This window comes from Arachis ipaensis, chromosome B4 (assembly GCF_059453495.1).
Source record: "Arachis ipaensis isolate K30076 ecotype BB chromosome B4, ASM5945349v1, whole genome shotgun sequence".
Taxonomy (NCBI): domain Eukaryota; kingdom Viridiplantae; phylum Streptophyta; class Magnoliopsida; order Fabales; family Fabaceae; genus Arachis; species Arachis ipaensis.
Window position 1 is genome coordinate 23,193,084 of NC_142439.1, and position 15,396 is coordinate 23,208,479.

At 30.3% G+C, this 15,396-nt stretch overlaps 1 protein-coding gene across 5 annotated transcripts; it reads right to left on the reverse strand.

Moving 5' to 3' along the window:
- Window positions 1-6,015: 6,015 nt before the first annotated feature.
- Window positions 6,016-15,122, reverse strand: LOC107639126 (glycerol-3-phosphate acyltransferase 9). 5 transcript variants are annotated; one of them, XM_021120971.2, is made up of 14 exons: window positions 14,670-15,122; window positions 11,962-12,134; window positions 9,870-10,073; window positions 9,642-9,699; window positions 9,251-9,369; window positions 8,857-8,956; window positions 8,471-8,566; window positions 8,269-8,365; window positions 7,606-7,693; window positions 7,422-7,518; window positions 7,182-7,267; window positions 6,976-7,095; window positions 6,790-6,888; window positions 6,016-6,296 (listed from the first exon to the last, which is right to left on the reverse strand). In XM_021120971.2, the coding sequence occupies exons 3-14, from the start codon at window positions 9,989-9,991 to the stop codon at window positions 6,248-6,250; spliced, it is 1,131 nt and encodes a 376-aa protein (XP_020976630.1). In that variant the 5' UTR covers window positions 9,992-10,073; window positions 11,962-12,134; window positions 14,670-15,122; the 3' UTR covers window positions 6,016-6,247. The 5 variants fall into 5 exon arrangements, with proteins under 5 accessions (XP_020976630.1, XP_016198038.1, XP_016198039.1 ...); XM_016342552.3 differs by lacking the exon at window positions 11,962-12,134 and having other exon boundaries at window positions 14,670-15,109; XM_016342553.3 differs by lacking the exon at window positions 11,962-12,134 and having other exon boundaries at window positions 14,649-14,673.
- Between the last annotated feature and the right edge of the window lie 274 nt (window positions 15,123-15,396).

Consider the following 15,396-nt stretch of genomic DNA (forward strand, 5'->3'; position numbering starts at 1 on the left):
TTAATTATATATATATATATATATATATATATATATATGATGAAATATTTCAATTTGATAGTAGTTTAATCAGAAAAATCATGATGTATAAGATATTATTCAACGATTTAAATAATAAAAAAGGCTTACTCTTAGACTCACCGTGTGTATAACACTAAGGATAATTTTAATTGGGCTAGAAATTGATATATGAATTTAATTTTTATACATGGTGAGTCTAAAGAAATTTTATATAAATAAACTACAGTATAAAATGCGTGAATTTTGTTTTAAATTTAGTCGTTTATGCATTGCCATGAAAAGTTACATGCTTAAATTTATTTTTTTTTTCTCACTCTCGTATATGCCAACTTCTCTTACTAGATAGCTTTACATATATCATTTCTCCTATTATTCTAGTGGTGGTTATATATTTTTGAGTAAATAAAAGATAAATTTTTAATCAAAATTAATTACTTATATTATATTTGATTGTTGAAAATTAAATATTTATTTGTTTTATATTTTTAATGGTATTTAAAATATTCAATCATAATACATGTACATTAAAATTAAGTATAAAATCAGTTATCGACATATATAAAATACATATCAAAATATAAAAAACATGTTAAAAATAAGTTAAACAACACATATATTTATATACAATACATAATAATTGATTTGATAAATGAATTTTTTGTACATATATCATTTTTGTAAAATGTTTTAGCAGAGACAAAAAGGATCGCAAAAGAAAGAAATATTAGTAAATATTTGAAAAAAAAGTCCAATCATAAATATCAACTAAGAATCTAGCAAACGCAAGGGATGACATGTGAAATATTTACTACTTTTAGGAGACTTTTTTTTCTTTCTTGATCTTTTCTATCATCATTTAAGTCTTCCGAATATTATTTTAGTAAAAAAAAAATTTTAAGTCAACAATTTTAATTTATATTAATTAATATTTTTAGTCAGTAATTTAACATCATATTTTAGTCAATATTTTTAAATATTACTGACTAACTAGTGATTAAAAATAATAAATTGTGCTAATAGTATAGTATTTGTTATTTTAGTAATTGGACAAGAAGGAGATGCATGGCTGCTCCTATTCAAAATGATACAACCAATTGGAGTTGAAGAAGGGAAAGAGATGTACATACATGGATAAATAAATGTGTGGACGTGGAGGATCACTTTGTGAGTTGTGACAACAACTCGGAATTGAAAGCGGTGGAATTTTTTAAATCTAATAATTGGCAGCTATTTTGCACTTTTGTGCCCATGAAATTCTGACTCTTTCTAACTTCTTTATAATACTAGTCTCTCTGCACAACAATTATAACTAACCATATAGCATTGTTGATTGATATATGATTGATTATGTACGTTGTGGTTGTGACTTTTGAGTTCGTTTTCTGTGGTCATCATTTTTGGTGATACATACATTGCAGCAAGGCCAAATGAATATAATAATGCAATGCACGTAAGTCAATAGGGAATGTACATGCTTTTACGTCCATATTGGATTCATCCACGTTATTTAGGTCCACCATGCTCCAATTATTCAGGGCAATGCAAAAATAACTGAAAATTAATGCGTCATTACCCAACCGAAAAAACAAACAAAACAATGAGGGCTAACTTATTTATTAGAATGTATTTTAGATACTCAAAAATTAAGACACAATGACTAAAGACAGGACACCTTAATTCATGTCATGTATACTCGAAATACTTCCTATTGGTTAATTCATATAAGCCCACGATGCTTTTTTTCGCAATGCTTGATTAATGCAAAACCACACGAAGAGACGAATCTTCTAAGGAACACACAACTTCCATGTTCAAATCCAATTATTAAAAACATACATAGGATTATATCTAGCCAATGCAAAAACCAAGAATAACCTTCGTTGGCCTAGTAAATGTGAGATGACGATTGAGACTAGCATCACCCAAGATAATATTGTTTTTATGAGATTAGTTGTCCGTTAATGCAATACAATTGTGTGGCAATACTTTTTAGATTTATTTGATTTTTTTTATAAGTCTTTTTTTTTTTTTTTTTTATCTTATGGGTTTTTTTTTTTACATTTATCAAGAATCGAACTCTAAATTTTTTGGATATAAATTTCTAATATCATATCATATCATGATACCCAGTGATAAATTCATAAAATTTTGACAGTGACGACAAAATATATATAATATAATAATAATTTTTGTAATAAAAATATTATGTGAACATAAAAATCAGTTATCAAATTATTCATTAACCATTATGTATTTATGTATAAATATATATGTTGTTTAATTTATTTTCAATGTATATTTTATACTTCAATATGTATTATATACGAGTGGTTATTTTTTTTGTATATATAGCATGATTATTGTTATTATTATATTTTATTATTATAAAATATAATTAGTCTTCGAAATATCCAATTTACAAATTAAAACACTAAAATAGTAATTTAAATAATAATAAATAATTTAAAATTTTATTTTATAGGTTTTATATTTTGAAAAAATTGAGTAATTTTTTTCTTAACAATACAATCAAAAAAAATATATATATATATAAACAAATATTTAGAAATTTACTTCTTATACAATTAGAAGCCAATTTTTACTGATATTTATAGTAGAGAAAGTTATTTTAAATAATTCAATCACTATAAGAAAAACTAAAGCTAATTTAAAAAGAAGATAAATAATACCCTTTTGAGTCGATTTTTAGGAAAAACACCAAACTCATTTAAATTGATAATTGATAATTTTAATAGACATCTAATATAAAATTCTTAAATTGATTATTAAGTACCAAAAATTGAATAAAAAATTAGTAGAGATCAAATTCAATAATTTATTGAGGATAAATAAATATTATTATACTATTGAAAAAATTTCAAATTATAGTGAGACACTTGCCTCATAACAATGTACATATAAATATGTTTCCGATGATGCTATTTTTTTCAAAAACTTAAGTTGATAAGAGAATAATAATACATATAAATATGTATTATTATTAGAAAATTTTAACTTTTCCATTTTAAGAACTCAAACCCGAGATAACTTCATGTATATTAAAAATTATTCACTAAATATTTATGTATATTTATATATATTTACATATATTTATTTACATATTTATTTATTTAAATAATTTATTATCAAATTAATTAAATCTATCATATAATAGAAGAATCAAACTTACAATAACGAATAATCAAACATATTTACAATAATATAATAAAAAACTTATGAAATACTAAATACGTAAATACATATTTTAATTTTATACACGATAATTGAGTGGTGGCTAATATTTTTTTATACCTAGTATAGCATGATTGTTAAAATCTATCTCATCGACCAATCTTATTGTTATTAGGTCTTTCGATGCCTAGGTATATATTACTACCTTTTTTGTCATGCATGAGCGAGTCTTGAGTTAGAATGTTCATGGTATTGGAATAATGTCTTCATTTCTTTATTGAAAATGTTGAACAGTTAGTACATGCAATAAATTATAAAATAAACAATCATAATAATAAGTTTAATTTAGAGTTTTCCAGCATTATAAAATGGCCATCTTCCTTCCAAGGAGCAATTTCAAGCCACAAGTTTTCCTACTTCTTAAAATTATTAAAGTCAAAAAGAGCACCTATATACTTACAAAGAGTATGAGTTTGTTCTCAGAATAACAATAAAAAAAACGTGAGTTTATAGTTTTTAAGTGCATGGTTTATTGACATTTCTCTCATGTGCGATATTATTACATCATGATTACGGCTACTTTATTCCAACATTCTATATATCTAAGAAATAATCGTATTGAGCACATTTGAAAGCTAAGCTAATTAACATTCTATTGTCATTAACTATCACAAATATATTGTTGACTAACTAGTTACGTTATTAATTAATTAAGCTTAAGTAGTAGTTTATGATTTAACATTTAATTTCTATGATCTCACGTACATATATATTACATCATGATGACGGTCTATATACTTTCAACTCTATCTAAGAAAATTTTATTGACGCAAAACTGAACTTCTGATTCGTTGGCTGTGTCAGCTATACGTAACTTGGTAGGTATATAGACTTATTATAAACTTTATGAAGGTAATTGTGGTTAGTCACTTATTATAACAATACTAAGATATAGATAATAGAAACTAAGTCACAAAAAATTATCTAAAGCTAAGTATTCTTGTTGGTACACTTATATTAACAACTTACGCTCTTATTATTTTATTAGCTTCAACATATGCTGGCAACCTATGCACGAGTACTCTTCTTCAACTCGCTCATTTTTTTATTTTGTGATTAATTAATTAGTAGCATCTATCTACCTAGTATCTATTTTGTTAAATTTTGTAGCTATTACCTGTGTGATTAATAAAGGGAATCAAAACTGAGAAACGAAAAATACAAACTCATGTAGCATAACATGTTTTATGACATCAATCATATGCAATAATAGTTCATAGTTATTATTATTTAACATGATGTGATAGTGTAATTATGGAAGGAAAATGTTATATGCATCACTTTTATTTTTATATAATATTTTTTAATTATTTGAAGTAAAAGTTAAGAATTGTGAAAATGCAAAAGAAATTATTTTTTGATATGAAAGAGAAAAGTGTACACTCAAAATATATTAAAAAAATACAAATATAATTTCTCTTAAAATAAAACCTTTACTCCTTAACTTGTTTACATGTTTACCCCTAATGTTATAGGAACGCGAGGCAATGATTAGCCAATTGATGGGGTTGGAAGTTGGAACTTGTACGAGCAAGTTGTCCTAGGATTATACTGTAAATAAAATAAGATAAATTCAAAATTTTAAAACTAAACAAGAAAATACAACATTTGATAGTAAAAGAAAAATGATTAGGAAAATATATCATTACTTCATTCATCATACATCCAAATCCAAGCATGACTACAACTCTTAAATTAAAGAGAAGAATAAAATAGCTATTTAACACTTTAATGATATGCACGGCAGCAATTTAGCTTGTTTATTTCCTAAGATTTATAATCATTCATCAACCTCACATAAAGACAATTGTATATAAATCTTTACCTTGTCATATTAGGATAACATGTAAATCCCAACTCATTTAGAGTATCTAGCATAATAACGAGTGATCTTTATATTTAATTATTATTTTCAGTATCTTAAAGGTGGAAATTCAGGTGCAGTCGACTTCACGTGAAGTTGAAAATTTGGTCAAATCGGTCAAATCATCTAACAACTCTCAGCAATCAATTTCACGTGAAGTCGACTGCACCTAAATTTTCACCATCTTTAAAACATACCTAGGGCAGGTTTAGAAGTTCACATACATTTTTTTTTTAATTTTTTGCGATATTCCCTAGCCTAAGTTGGCTACGAGTTCACGTATATTTTAATCAAATTGGGTTCCAATACCATATGATTCTAAAATAGCTATATCAACTAATTCAAATTTTTTTTGGTTACCCACGATATCCTCTAATTCAACAGGTCTTGAACTCCATTTAAAAATCTACCACTGACCAATGAGTTGCTGCATGCACAAAACGAAATTCAAATTTTCAATACTTACTTAAGCAAATGAGTGAGCTAATCACTCAACCAACTCAAGTTGGTTAATTCAAATTTATTTAAAGCATATTCATATGAAAAATCATTTCGGACTCTGAAGACGTATCGCTTGACGGCTTGAGTACTCTACTACTCTCCAAAAGAAAGATTTAATTAGTTCTTTATCAATACTAAAACAACAAAATCTACCCTACTAAATGATGTCAATTACATGGATCAAACAATGTCTTTTGATCTCTTTTGACTGTGAAAAGTCTTCTTATGTCTTCCTGGTTCTTTATCAATAAATTTAACAAAATTTACATAAAACATAAGGATACCAACTTAGTTGTTAATTCATCAGTGAGCAAAGCCTTAATATAAACTAACGTCAATATTGATCAAAATTCAAAAGACATGTAAACATTCAGATATAGAAACACCATCAAAACTTTTCATCCCTAAAAAGGATATCTAGCTTTCAACATGTTTGTACAAGATATCAACCACCCACGGAACATTTTACCAGACAACTATCTTATTCAGTAATCTAAACATATTGTAACAAACAAAAATGTAAATATCAGCATATCCAAAAAAATAATAAATAATAATAAATAAAAAAAGGTTGGAGAATTCCGTATGAAAATTTACAGAAGATACACATCATTTTTCCTCCAAACGCCGTAGCATTGACTCCGCAAAGTTCTGTTGCCTGCAAGTGCATGATTAATCATTAAATCAAGCAAGATGAATCATCCTAATAAATTCATATCTTACACAGCTGAAAAGCTTGTTAACTTTTTACACAAAACTAGTTGGATCAAAAGTTGATATGTTGTATAAATCATATGAAATCTTACATTAATCTGACATCGCTTAATACACTTTTTACAGCAAAATAACAAAGATCATTAAGAAGATAAACTATTTTGGAGCCTTACTATTGTACTTAACAATTGTATTTTAAAATGTAACAACGTGAAATGAAATATTGTTAACCCAAACTTAGATTAAAATTCGAAAGAACAGCAGAGGAATGCTTCAACTATCAGAAACTAATAAGCAAAACCAAAAGTAACTTGAAACTTGTAATATCCAACATATGACACCTATGTCAGAGGCCATATATGCTAACATAGTTGAACCAAGAAAATTAGGAAATCATTTGTCCAGAAAAAGGAAGGAAATTAGAAAACATTACTTACTTTCGTTCTCTATGCTTCGGGCTAGGACGAGAATACTTCAGGTATCCATCCCATGGAACCTTTTTAAGGCCAGCACGATGTGAGATTATGTCTCTTACCCTGCATCATCATTAACATAATAGATGATTTCAACAGCTACATCAGTCAAAAGTACCTCTGCATAAAATCTGGATTGAGAAACTTTACCTCTCTGCAAACTCAATGGGTGTTTCTCCAGGCTTCAGATTTTGTGGCTCCAAGTACCAAACATCACAAACAACAGCCCATGATGTCATTAGCTGCAACAAATGCTTAGTGAAAGATTGTCTGCAAAGTCATCAAAAGTGAAACCTCAATCACAGCAATAAAACAGAGCAATAATAATAATAAACATGGGAGAAGCATCTGCTTACTTTCGACTATTCCAAAAAGCATCAACAAAAATTTTATTATACTTTATTGCAACTGGGCAAACTGTGCATCCAAGTTCGAAGGCACCCTAAAAATAATTAGAAAAACTTGCAGACTTCAACTATAATTTCATGAGTATAGGAACACAATAAAATGGGGAAGAAGGGGGGGGGGGGGGGGGGGAAGCTATTCCTTAAGATAGGGGAATATAAGGGCATTTCTAACGTAAAAAATTTACGTACCTTTTTGAACATAACTGTATAGTGATTATTTACGCAAGTCCCTTCAGGAAATATGAGAAGAGGGTTATTGTCAGCTCCCTGGACATGTTCCCTCAATCTGAAACATAAAATGTCGTGTAAGCAAAAAGGTAATGGATTTGAGATATATTTTTCCTGACATCTTCAAGTATACTCTGTTACTCACTTCCTCGCCACAATTTCTCGATCCTTTGCCTCTGTACGATTGAACCAAATACATCCTACGCTCTCCAAAATGGTACTCTGCAATAGTCCTGAGCAAAAACTGATTTTGAGTATATTTCATAAATGAATTATTGTCGAGATAAATTATGATATTTTTTCAAAATTATCAAGCTATAATTTTCCTTAAATCATCCTGGTTGTTCGTCATATACCCTACTCTTCTGATAACTATTTAAACTGAGCCGGTGATAAATAGCTCTAACATGACATTTTTTAATAAGAAGAAATTCATTAAGATGAGGAGAAGGATACTACAAATAGGGGGATATAGGATCCCCTATACTAAAGCAAAAAACAAAAACCAAAACATTTATCTATAAAGTATAGCTTTCCACTCTCTCAACATGTCTGAGAGGGGAAGTGCCCTATAAAGATCACAACCTTTAAACCAACTAGATGCTAGGTGTCTAATTCTGTCCCATAAAACATGCTGAGCTCTAACATAACATTTTAACTCTCAGATATGGTGCAAACTATCCAATCTCTTAGAAGCTAAACCCTTGTGTTCATAAAAACTTCAAGATAGTAAGTGTTTAATACATGAAGCTGTTTGCTAATCATGAAGACATAAGTCCTGCTTTCTTTCAGAGCTCTATATGCTTACCAACCCATCCAGGATGCTTCTGCATAATAACAGCAAATGCTGTCATCTGTTCTAAGATAATGAAATCAATCATGGAAGTATGGTTGGCCACAAAAACCTGTTGAACAAATGAAGGTAAAACCTCAGAAGAGTAATAACTAAGATCTCCTATTTGAACGCATGGATCAGGATCACATGTCAGAATTAATAAAGTTAGACAAACCTGTTTCGGTCGCCTGCTAGGCCTTGGCCCATGGTACTTGACAACCCCAGTCCAAGATGCAACAAAGAAACTACACATCATCTCCACCAACGATCTCTGAAGAAAATGGCCAATTACAAATTAATTCGACAAACAGAAAGGTCAGTTTGCCAGAGTTGTACCCAACAAAGGCGGAAAAGAAAGAGAACAGAAGTTGCTAGATTGCGTTTTAGATAGTTTGATTAGGACAAACAAATTCAAAGATATCTTTTGTATTTCATGATGTAGAAATGGTCATTGACTGTACTTTTAGTAGTTCACAAAAAAGGAAAAGAGAAATCTATGTTACAAGGAAAAAATATGAATTGCAAAAATGGCATGCAGGAACTTATAATTTGAATATGCACCTCAATATTTCTCCTCAACTTGTCTTGTCCCTTCAATAGGAGGTGCACTGGAATGAAGGATGAAAGAAATATTATCCATCCTATTGTTAGCACCAGAATCCTGAGAGTTTAATGATGATTGGATGATAAGTAAAGGAACTCTTAATATTAAGAGCATAAAACATAGAAATAAACAGGCTAAATACAAAGGGTAATTTACATATACAGAAAATTGAGAAATTCAAATCATATCCTTATATTTATATTTTCTTAATGGACAGTCAATTCAGTGCCTAACTCCACACTGAAAGGGAAAAGAAGTTAGCATCCAAAATTTAGCCAGGTAGTCTATATAATAGTCAGGTTTCAAAGTTACCATATAAAGCATAACATAATTTAAGTGAATCTGACCAACCTTGCCGGAAACAGAATCAAATATCGAAATACAACTCCACAACACCACAAAGGGAATAAATAAACATTCCAGTTCCATGGTTCAGGAGGATTTGACTTGAAACATCTTGTGAATGAGTCCTATTATATGAACAACAAAAAATAAAATTAAAAAATCATGAGATTTAACATTTAAAATATCACTTTGCAAATTCACAGCTAAACTGTAAACAAACATGAGAACCAAACATAAAAAAATTCTCATAAGAGAGTAAATGAACTTTGTGCCAGCAGGGTAGTATATTTGACATTAAGTTCTGACCATACTAATGTAATGATTGGTTCTGCGGAAAATAATTATTCAATCAATACAAAAAGAAAGAAAACAGAGAATTAAAAGGATAAAAGCTTACATCTACAATAGCACCAGCTGCCTCAGATAAAGTAGGAGAAATATCGAGCAAATCATGCCTGAGAAGGTTTTCCAGAAGAGAACAAGATAAGTAACATTAAAATGTAAAATAGCATCAAAATCTGTGTTCCCCGAAAAGATCAAATGAACAAAAAGCTGCACTCTTCATCCCAATTTTTTCTGTGTACTAAATATAGCGTGAGCAAGAAATTAAAACAAGAAAGCATACAGGCGAAGCTTTCCATGAGGTTCTTGTTGAATGGAGGATCCTGTTGGCAGGTAATCTTCGATGTTGGGTCGATCAAGATCCAATTCAGAACTAGAAGACTTGAGTGTCCCAGTGGTAGTCATCAGTTCTAAGTTCTTCTTTCTGCCGGTGAATTCTCAACGTGAAAGATGTCAACTGTGGTTAAATACTTATATACTTTGGTTCCTGAAATCAACACAATTGCCACTTTAGTTACTAAAAGTTAGTTGTTTCAATCAGATCCTTAAAGAAGTGATAGAAATTTTTGTCAGGTATAAATTCTAAATGGAAGTAACCAGCAATTTCACATGCAGAGAGAAAAATATGTTGCAACATGATAGCGACAAAAGAGAAAGCATGCAGTAAGGCTTCCATTTTCAAATTCAAGATAGTAACAAGCTTGAAGCAGCCCAGCCATGAGCAGAACACCAGAAAAGTCAAATAGGTAATTCTATCCAATATCAAATTGCAGGAGAAAAAGTATAAAAACACATGAACCCCTTGGCATCACCAATCTATGGTTCAACCAACTCCAAAATACACAGGTTAGCATCCATTTGGAAAGTCAATTCCGGAGAGAATTGAATTCAATTCCATGATTTGGCATGACTACTCAATGAATTAAATATTTTAATTTGATAATTTTATCCTTTATTAACAGAACTTTATCTTTTAACTACACACTCAACTATTTATCAAATAAAATAATATAATCAAAAGACACTTACATCACTAAATCAGGAGGCTTCTAATTAACAGTAAAAATATATAGTATAGTATGTTCACATGCACAAGTTAATGGTTACTTGGTTATTAGGCTTGAGTACGCTTGAGTACAAGCCATCTCAATTCTCAAACATACAAGGAGTAAGACATCATAAGGAATTACCCATAGATGAAGAAGGTATATAGCAAAATAATAAAGCTTAGTTCAAATACTAACAGTAATTCCAGCCTGAATCAAGAAATAGGTCGCTATCAATCTATCATATTCACAACTGTACAATTGAACACACAATTCCTAAGGCGTAAGAGTATGAAACATGAATAACACTCTAGAGTCATTCATTTCCCACAAGACATACACCAACACATAATAGAGGAAAAGCAGTACATATAACACAAGAAAGCAGTAGAAAAATCAACAGCAGGGAAGAGAGTACAAAACTCAAAATAGGGAGGATCAACGTCTTCTGTTAAACCTTTGGAACAAATGAGAGAGAAAGGGTTGAGAATCAAGATAAATTAGGGATATTGTTTGGTACAATTAATTTTGTGGTAACTGATAAGGATATTATTTATTGGTATATCAACTTTTATGAATAAATCCATGATAATTTAATTCTCACTCAGATTAAAATCGATAACATTATTTGTTCCAGAGAAGAATCATAAATTGAATTCAATTCTATATTTGTAAGAAATTTATTCTTAATGAATGCTTGAATGAATCTCTACTCTCCCAAAGAGCTTCAACGGTGTCACAGAATCCCCCTTCATAATAAGAGTTCCAGCAATCAATTTACTTAGTTACTTATAAAAAGAGAAACAAATCCAGAAAAAAAAAAAAGAATCAGTCAGGCATTTAATCAAACAGGTGGAATCATACACAGAAATGAGAAGAGAAACATCAGATTCCAAAAAAGCATCGCGATTCACGAATCGTTAATTTCAGATCTTGTAAAGAACGCAATCATTTGATAAAAATCAGTTAGCTTTGCATGTATCAAATTGACAACAATTATAACAATGATTGAGCAGCGGAGCAAAAAAAAGTACAAGAACCAGATTGCGATTGAAATTGAGATTGAGGAATAAGCTAACCTTGAAAAGAGTAAGTTGAAACTTGTATCAAATTGACAACAATTATAACAATGATTGAGCAGCGGAGCAAAAGAAAGTACAAGAACCAGATTAAGATTGAAATTGAGATTGAGGAATAAGCTAACCTTGAAAAGAGTAAGTTGAAACTTGTATCAAATTGACAACAAGTATAACAATGATTGAGCAGCGGAGCAAAAAAAAGTACAAGAACCAGATTGCGATTGAAATTGAGATTGAGGAATCAGCTAACCTTGAAAAGAGTAAGTTGAAACTTGAGAAGAAGATAGAGGATTGTAGATAGGAATAGGTTAGTGAAACGAAGCGATGAGGTGACTGTTGAGTGCCACGGCAGTGATGAGAATCTAGAACTGGTGGCGTGTAGAACAGTAGATGGTGGTGTTGCAGCACTTTCTTGTCTTGAATCTGGATTAACGTAAAATTACAAAAGAATCCTTTGAATATGGGATTAAGGGTGTGTATACTTTTGCATTTCAAACATGCATAGTTTTTACATTAAAAAAACGCAGTGCACTATCAATCTTTTTTGTATGGCTAACTTTTTTTTTCTTTTTAAAAGCAAACTTGATTATATGTTTTAATTGGTGTTTATCATAAGGAATCAATTATCAATTGTAGCTTTTGCGTTAAATTATTAGATTGGAAAGTAATATAAAAATTTTATGTATTTATTTATTTATTTTTTGTTAATTTTACCATTCAATTTAATTTGTAATACCAGATATTATGAATAATCATAAGAACTTTTGTATTTGTTTTTTTATGATTATGTTTTATAAATAAATTTTTTATACTATTATTTTTAGTATTCTCTTTTAAGTTTTGATTTTTTACCAATTTTTTATTTAGTTTTCTTATTCATAGTATAGATGTTGTTGTTTTTTTTTAATATTCTTTTATATATATTGTTGCATTTTTTAATAGCATTTTTAGTATTTATTATTCATATAATTTTTTAATTATTTTTATTGATATTTTTTGTAGAATTTTGTTTTTTTTTTTGCTTTGTATAATTTTATTGTATATTTTTTAATTAATATATACTTTATTTATTATTGTTATTTTTATAATATAAATTATTAATTATATTAAAAAGACCAAATTAAATACAAAAATAGTATTAAAAAAGAGTACCCACAAATTATGAGCAAAAGAATATTAAATTTTAACATATAAATTTAAGTCTTTTTCAAAAAAATTATAGCCAAGGAGCGTTGAATAAAAAATAAAAAATATAAGTTAGTTTTAAATGATATAAAAAAAATAAAAAATATAAGTTAGTTTTAAATGATATAAATTTATGTCTTTTTTTTTAGTATTTTTTATCTAAACCTGCTTTTGAATTATATAATCTTAAACAATATTCATGTACTTTTGAATTATATAATCTTAAACAACATTCATTGCAATGCACACCGACTAGAATATATAAACCTTCTTTCTTTTTGAGATTCATACTGTGTTTAATAATTTAAAGAATTTTTGGGATAAATTAAATTTTGGGATAAGTTGGATTTTCATTGTATTGGTGTTGAGGAAGCAGTAGGACATAGGAGTGGCATCTATTTTTCTCTCTTCTATTGCTAATGCTTGTTGTGTGGTTATAGACCAAACTCACCAAATTGAGTATGGATAACTTAGTTTGGCTAGTTTGGTTTTGTAGTGCAGTGTATGAGAATCCTCAATTTGAGAAAAGAAGTATGTTTTGGAATCATTTGTGTTCTATTAATTTGTGTCATAATCAAGGTTCTAAAAACAGAACCGGTCATTAAACCGTTCTAGTTACTGGTTCATTGGTTTATAAATTTAACCGGTTCGACTGTAGTTGAACCGAAAAAACTAATTTATAATAAAATAATAAATAAAATATAAATAAACACATTAAAACATAATTATAGTTTAATATAAATTTTAAAATAGCATCCAAATTAAAAGTACTATATAAACAAGAATGTTGTGATTTCATTCGAATACAAACTCAAATCAAATAACAAAAACAACCAACCAAACATAAAATGTCAACATCCAAATTTGTCATCAATCATATTTATTCATATTCAGAATTTTATCACATTCATTCATATTCACAATCCCTTACCTTATTCTGCAGCACAAAAATTGAATTCAATGAAACCATTCATCCACTTGAAATGAAAATGGCAAATAAAACACCTGCTCTAAGAGGGACTTTTATCAATGTATTATAAAGAAGTAATGAATTGATATTGAACTTGGTTCAATTTGGAGTTTCTCTCCCTAACTCAAAGAGGGGTCTAACATTGGTGCTCTGGTTGAGAGGTTTCTTCCATTTTTTCATGGAAAAACAAATAACTCAACAATCTGAAGATAATTTCCAATATTCCATGGAAAAGATGGTTATGGATGGAGAATAGGCGCTCAATCCATTTGCCAATTTGGAAACATTCGAAATTGCTGGAATGAAGTTGCAGAATGCAAAATTGAGTGGGAAGAGATTAAAGCTAGACTAAGGCAACAACAGCAACCACCACAAATCGATCAAGAAGCAACCAAATCTCAGCTATCAACAGAACAAGAAATCGCAGCAGCATCAACAGAAATTCAAGAAGAAAGAAAGGCCTAAATCGATGCAAATTCAGATTCAACAAGCAATTTAGCAACAAATCCAACAACAGATCACAAATTCAATTTCACAAAATCAGTTCACAAATCAACAAGTCCAGAATATGGAATTGATAAAGAAGAAGAATCAGATTTCAATTTTGAATTTCAACCACAACAACAAGAAGAATCAACAGAAATTGCAGATCAAGCAGGAATTCAAAATTCAAATCCAGAAATTCAATAAAAAATAATTCTAAATCCAGAAAATCAAGTACGCTTAGAGACAATTGCAAAGAAAGTAGCAGATCGCAACAATAGTGGGAAAATCAGAACAACTTTCAAAGATTCAAGTAGAACCGCTTTTATCATGGGGTCTTCAGCAGCGGCTTTCGGCGGGGGTGACTTCTCCTCTCTCGCAGCTTCGGTCTCTCTCGCTTCCTTCCTCACGTGACAGCGACGACGATGGCTTTGCGCAGCTCCAACAAACCCTATCAGCGGCGGTGATGGATTGGCAGCGATGGAGGCACGGCAGCGACGCAGCAGAGGCTCCCTCCTCCCCTGCGGTGGCTGCGATTTTCGAAGGCTGACTTCGCGACGGTTCGTGGCTGCGCGAACAGAGCTAGCTGACGTTAGCACAACGGAAGTGGCGACGGCGGCGATGGCTGGACGGAAGTTGCGCCGGAAGCTCGAGGTGAGTGAGACTGGAGACGTGAGAGGTGAGAGTGGAGGCTCGAGAGGAGAGGGGTGAGTGCGTGAGTGGGTGAGTGCGTCTGCCGTCTGTGCTTCTGTGGGTGACTAGGGTTCCCCTTTGGCCCTTTCAGCATGCAAAACGCAGCATTTGGCCCAAATTTGAAAAACCGGCCGGGTCACGGTTCGGTTCGACCGGCCGGGTCACGGTTCGGTTCGATCGGTCGGGTCACGGTTCGGTTCGACCGATCAGTTTTTGACCGGTTCGACGGTTTAATTTCGATTTTTAAAATTGGCGGTTTTACTTTTTGTCCGAACTGTATTTGTCATTGATTCCTGGTTTGACCGGCTAGTTCGAACCGATTTTCAGAACATTGGTAATTTTAATTTGGTTTTG

Excerpts from the sequence above, each read along its gene's own strand:
- LOC107639126 (XM_021120971.2), bottom strand. The coding sequence starts at position 9,991 with ATGACTACCACTGGGACACTCAAGTCTTCTAGTTCTGAATTGGATCTT. Across the intron at positions 8,957-9,250 it reads TTGATTCTGTTTCCGGCAAG|GATTCTGGTGCTAACAATAG; the intron begins GTTGGTCAGATT and ends TTAAACTCTCAG. Across the intron at positions 7,519-7,605 it reads CGAGAAATTGTGGCGAGGAA|ATTGAGGGAACATGTCCAGG; the intron begins GTGAGTAACAGA and ends TTTATGTTTCAG.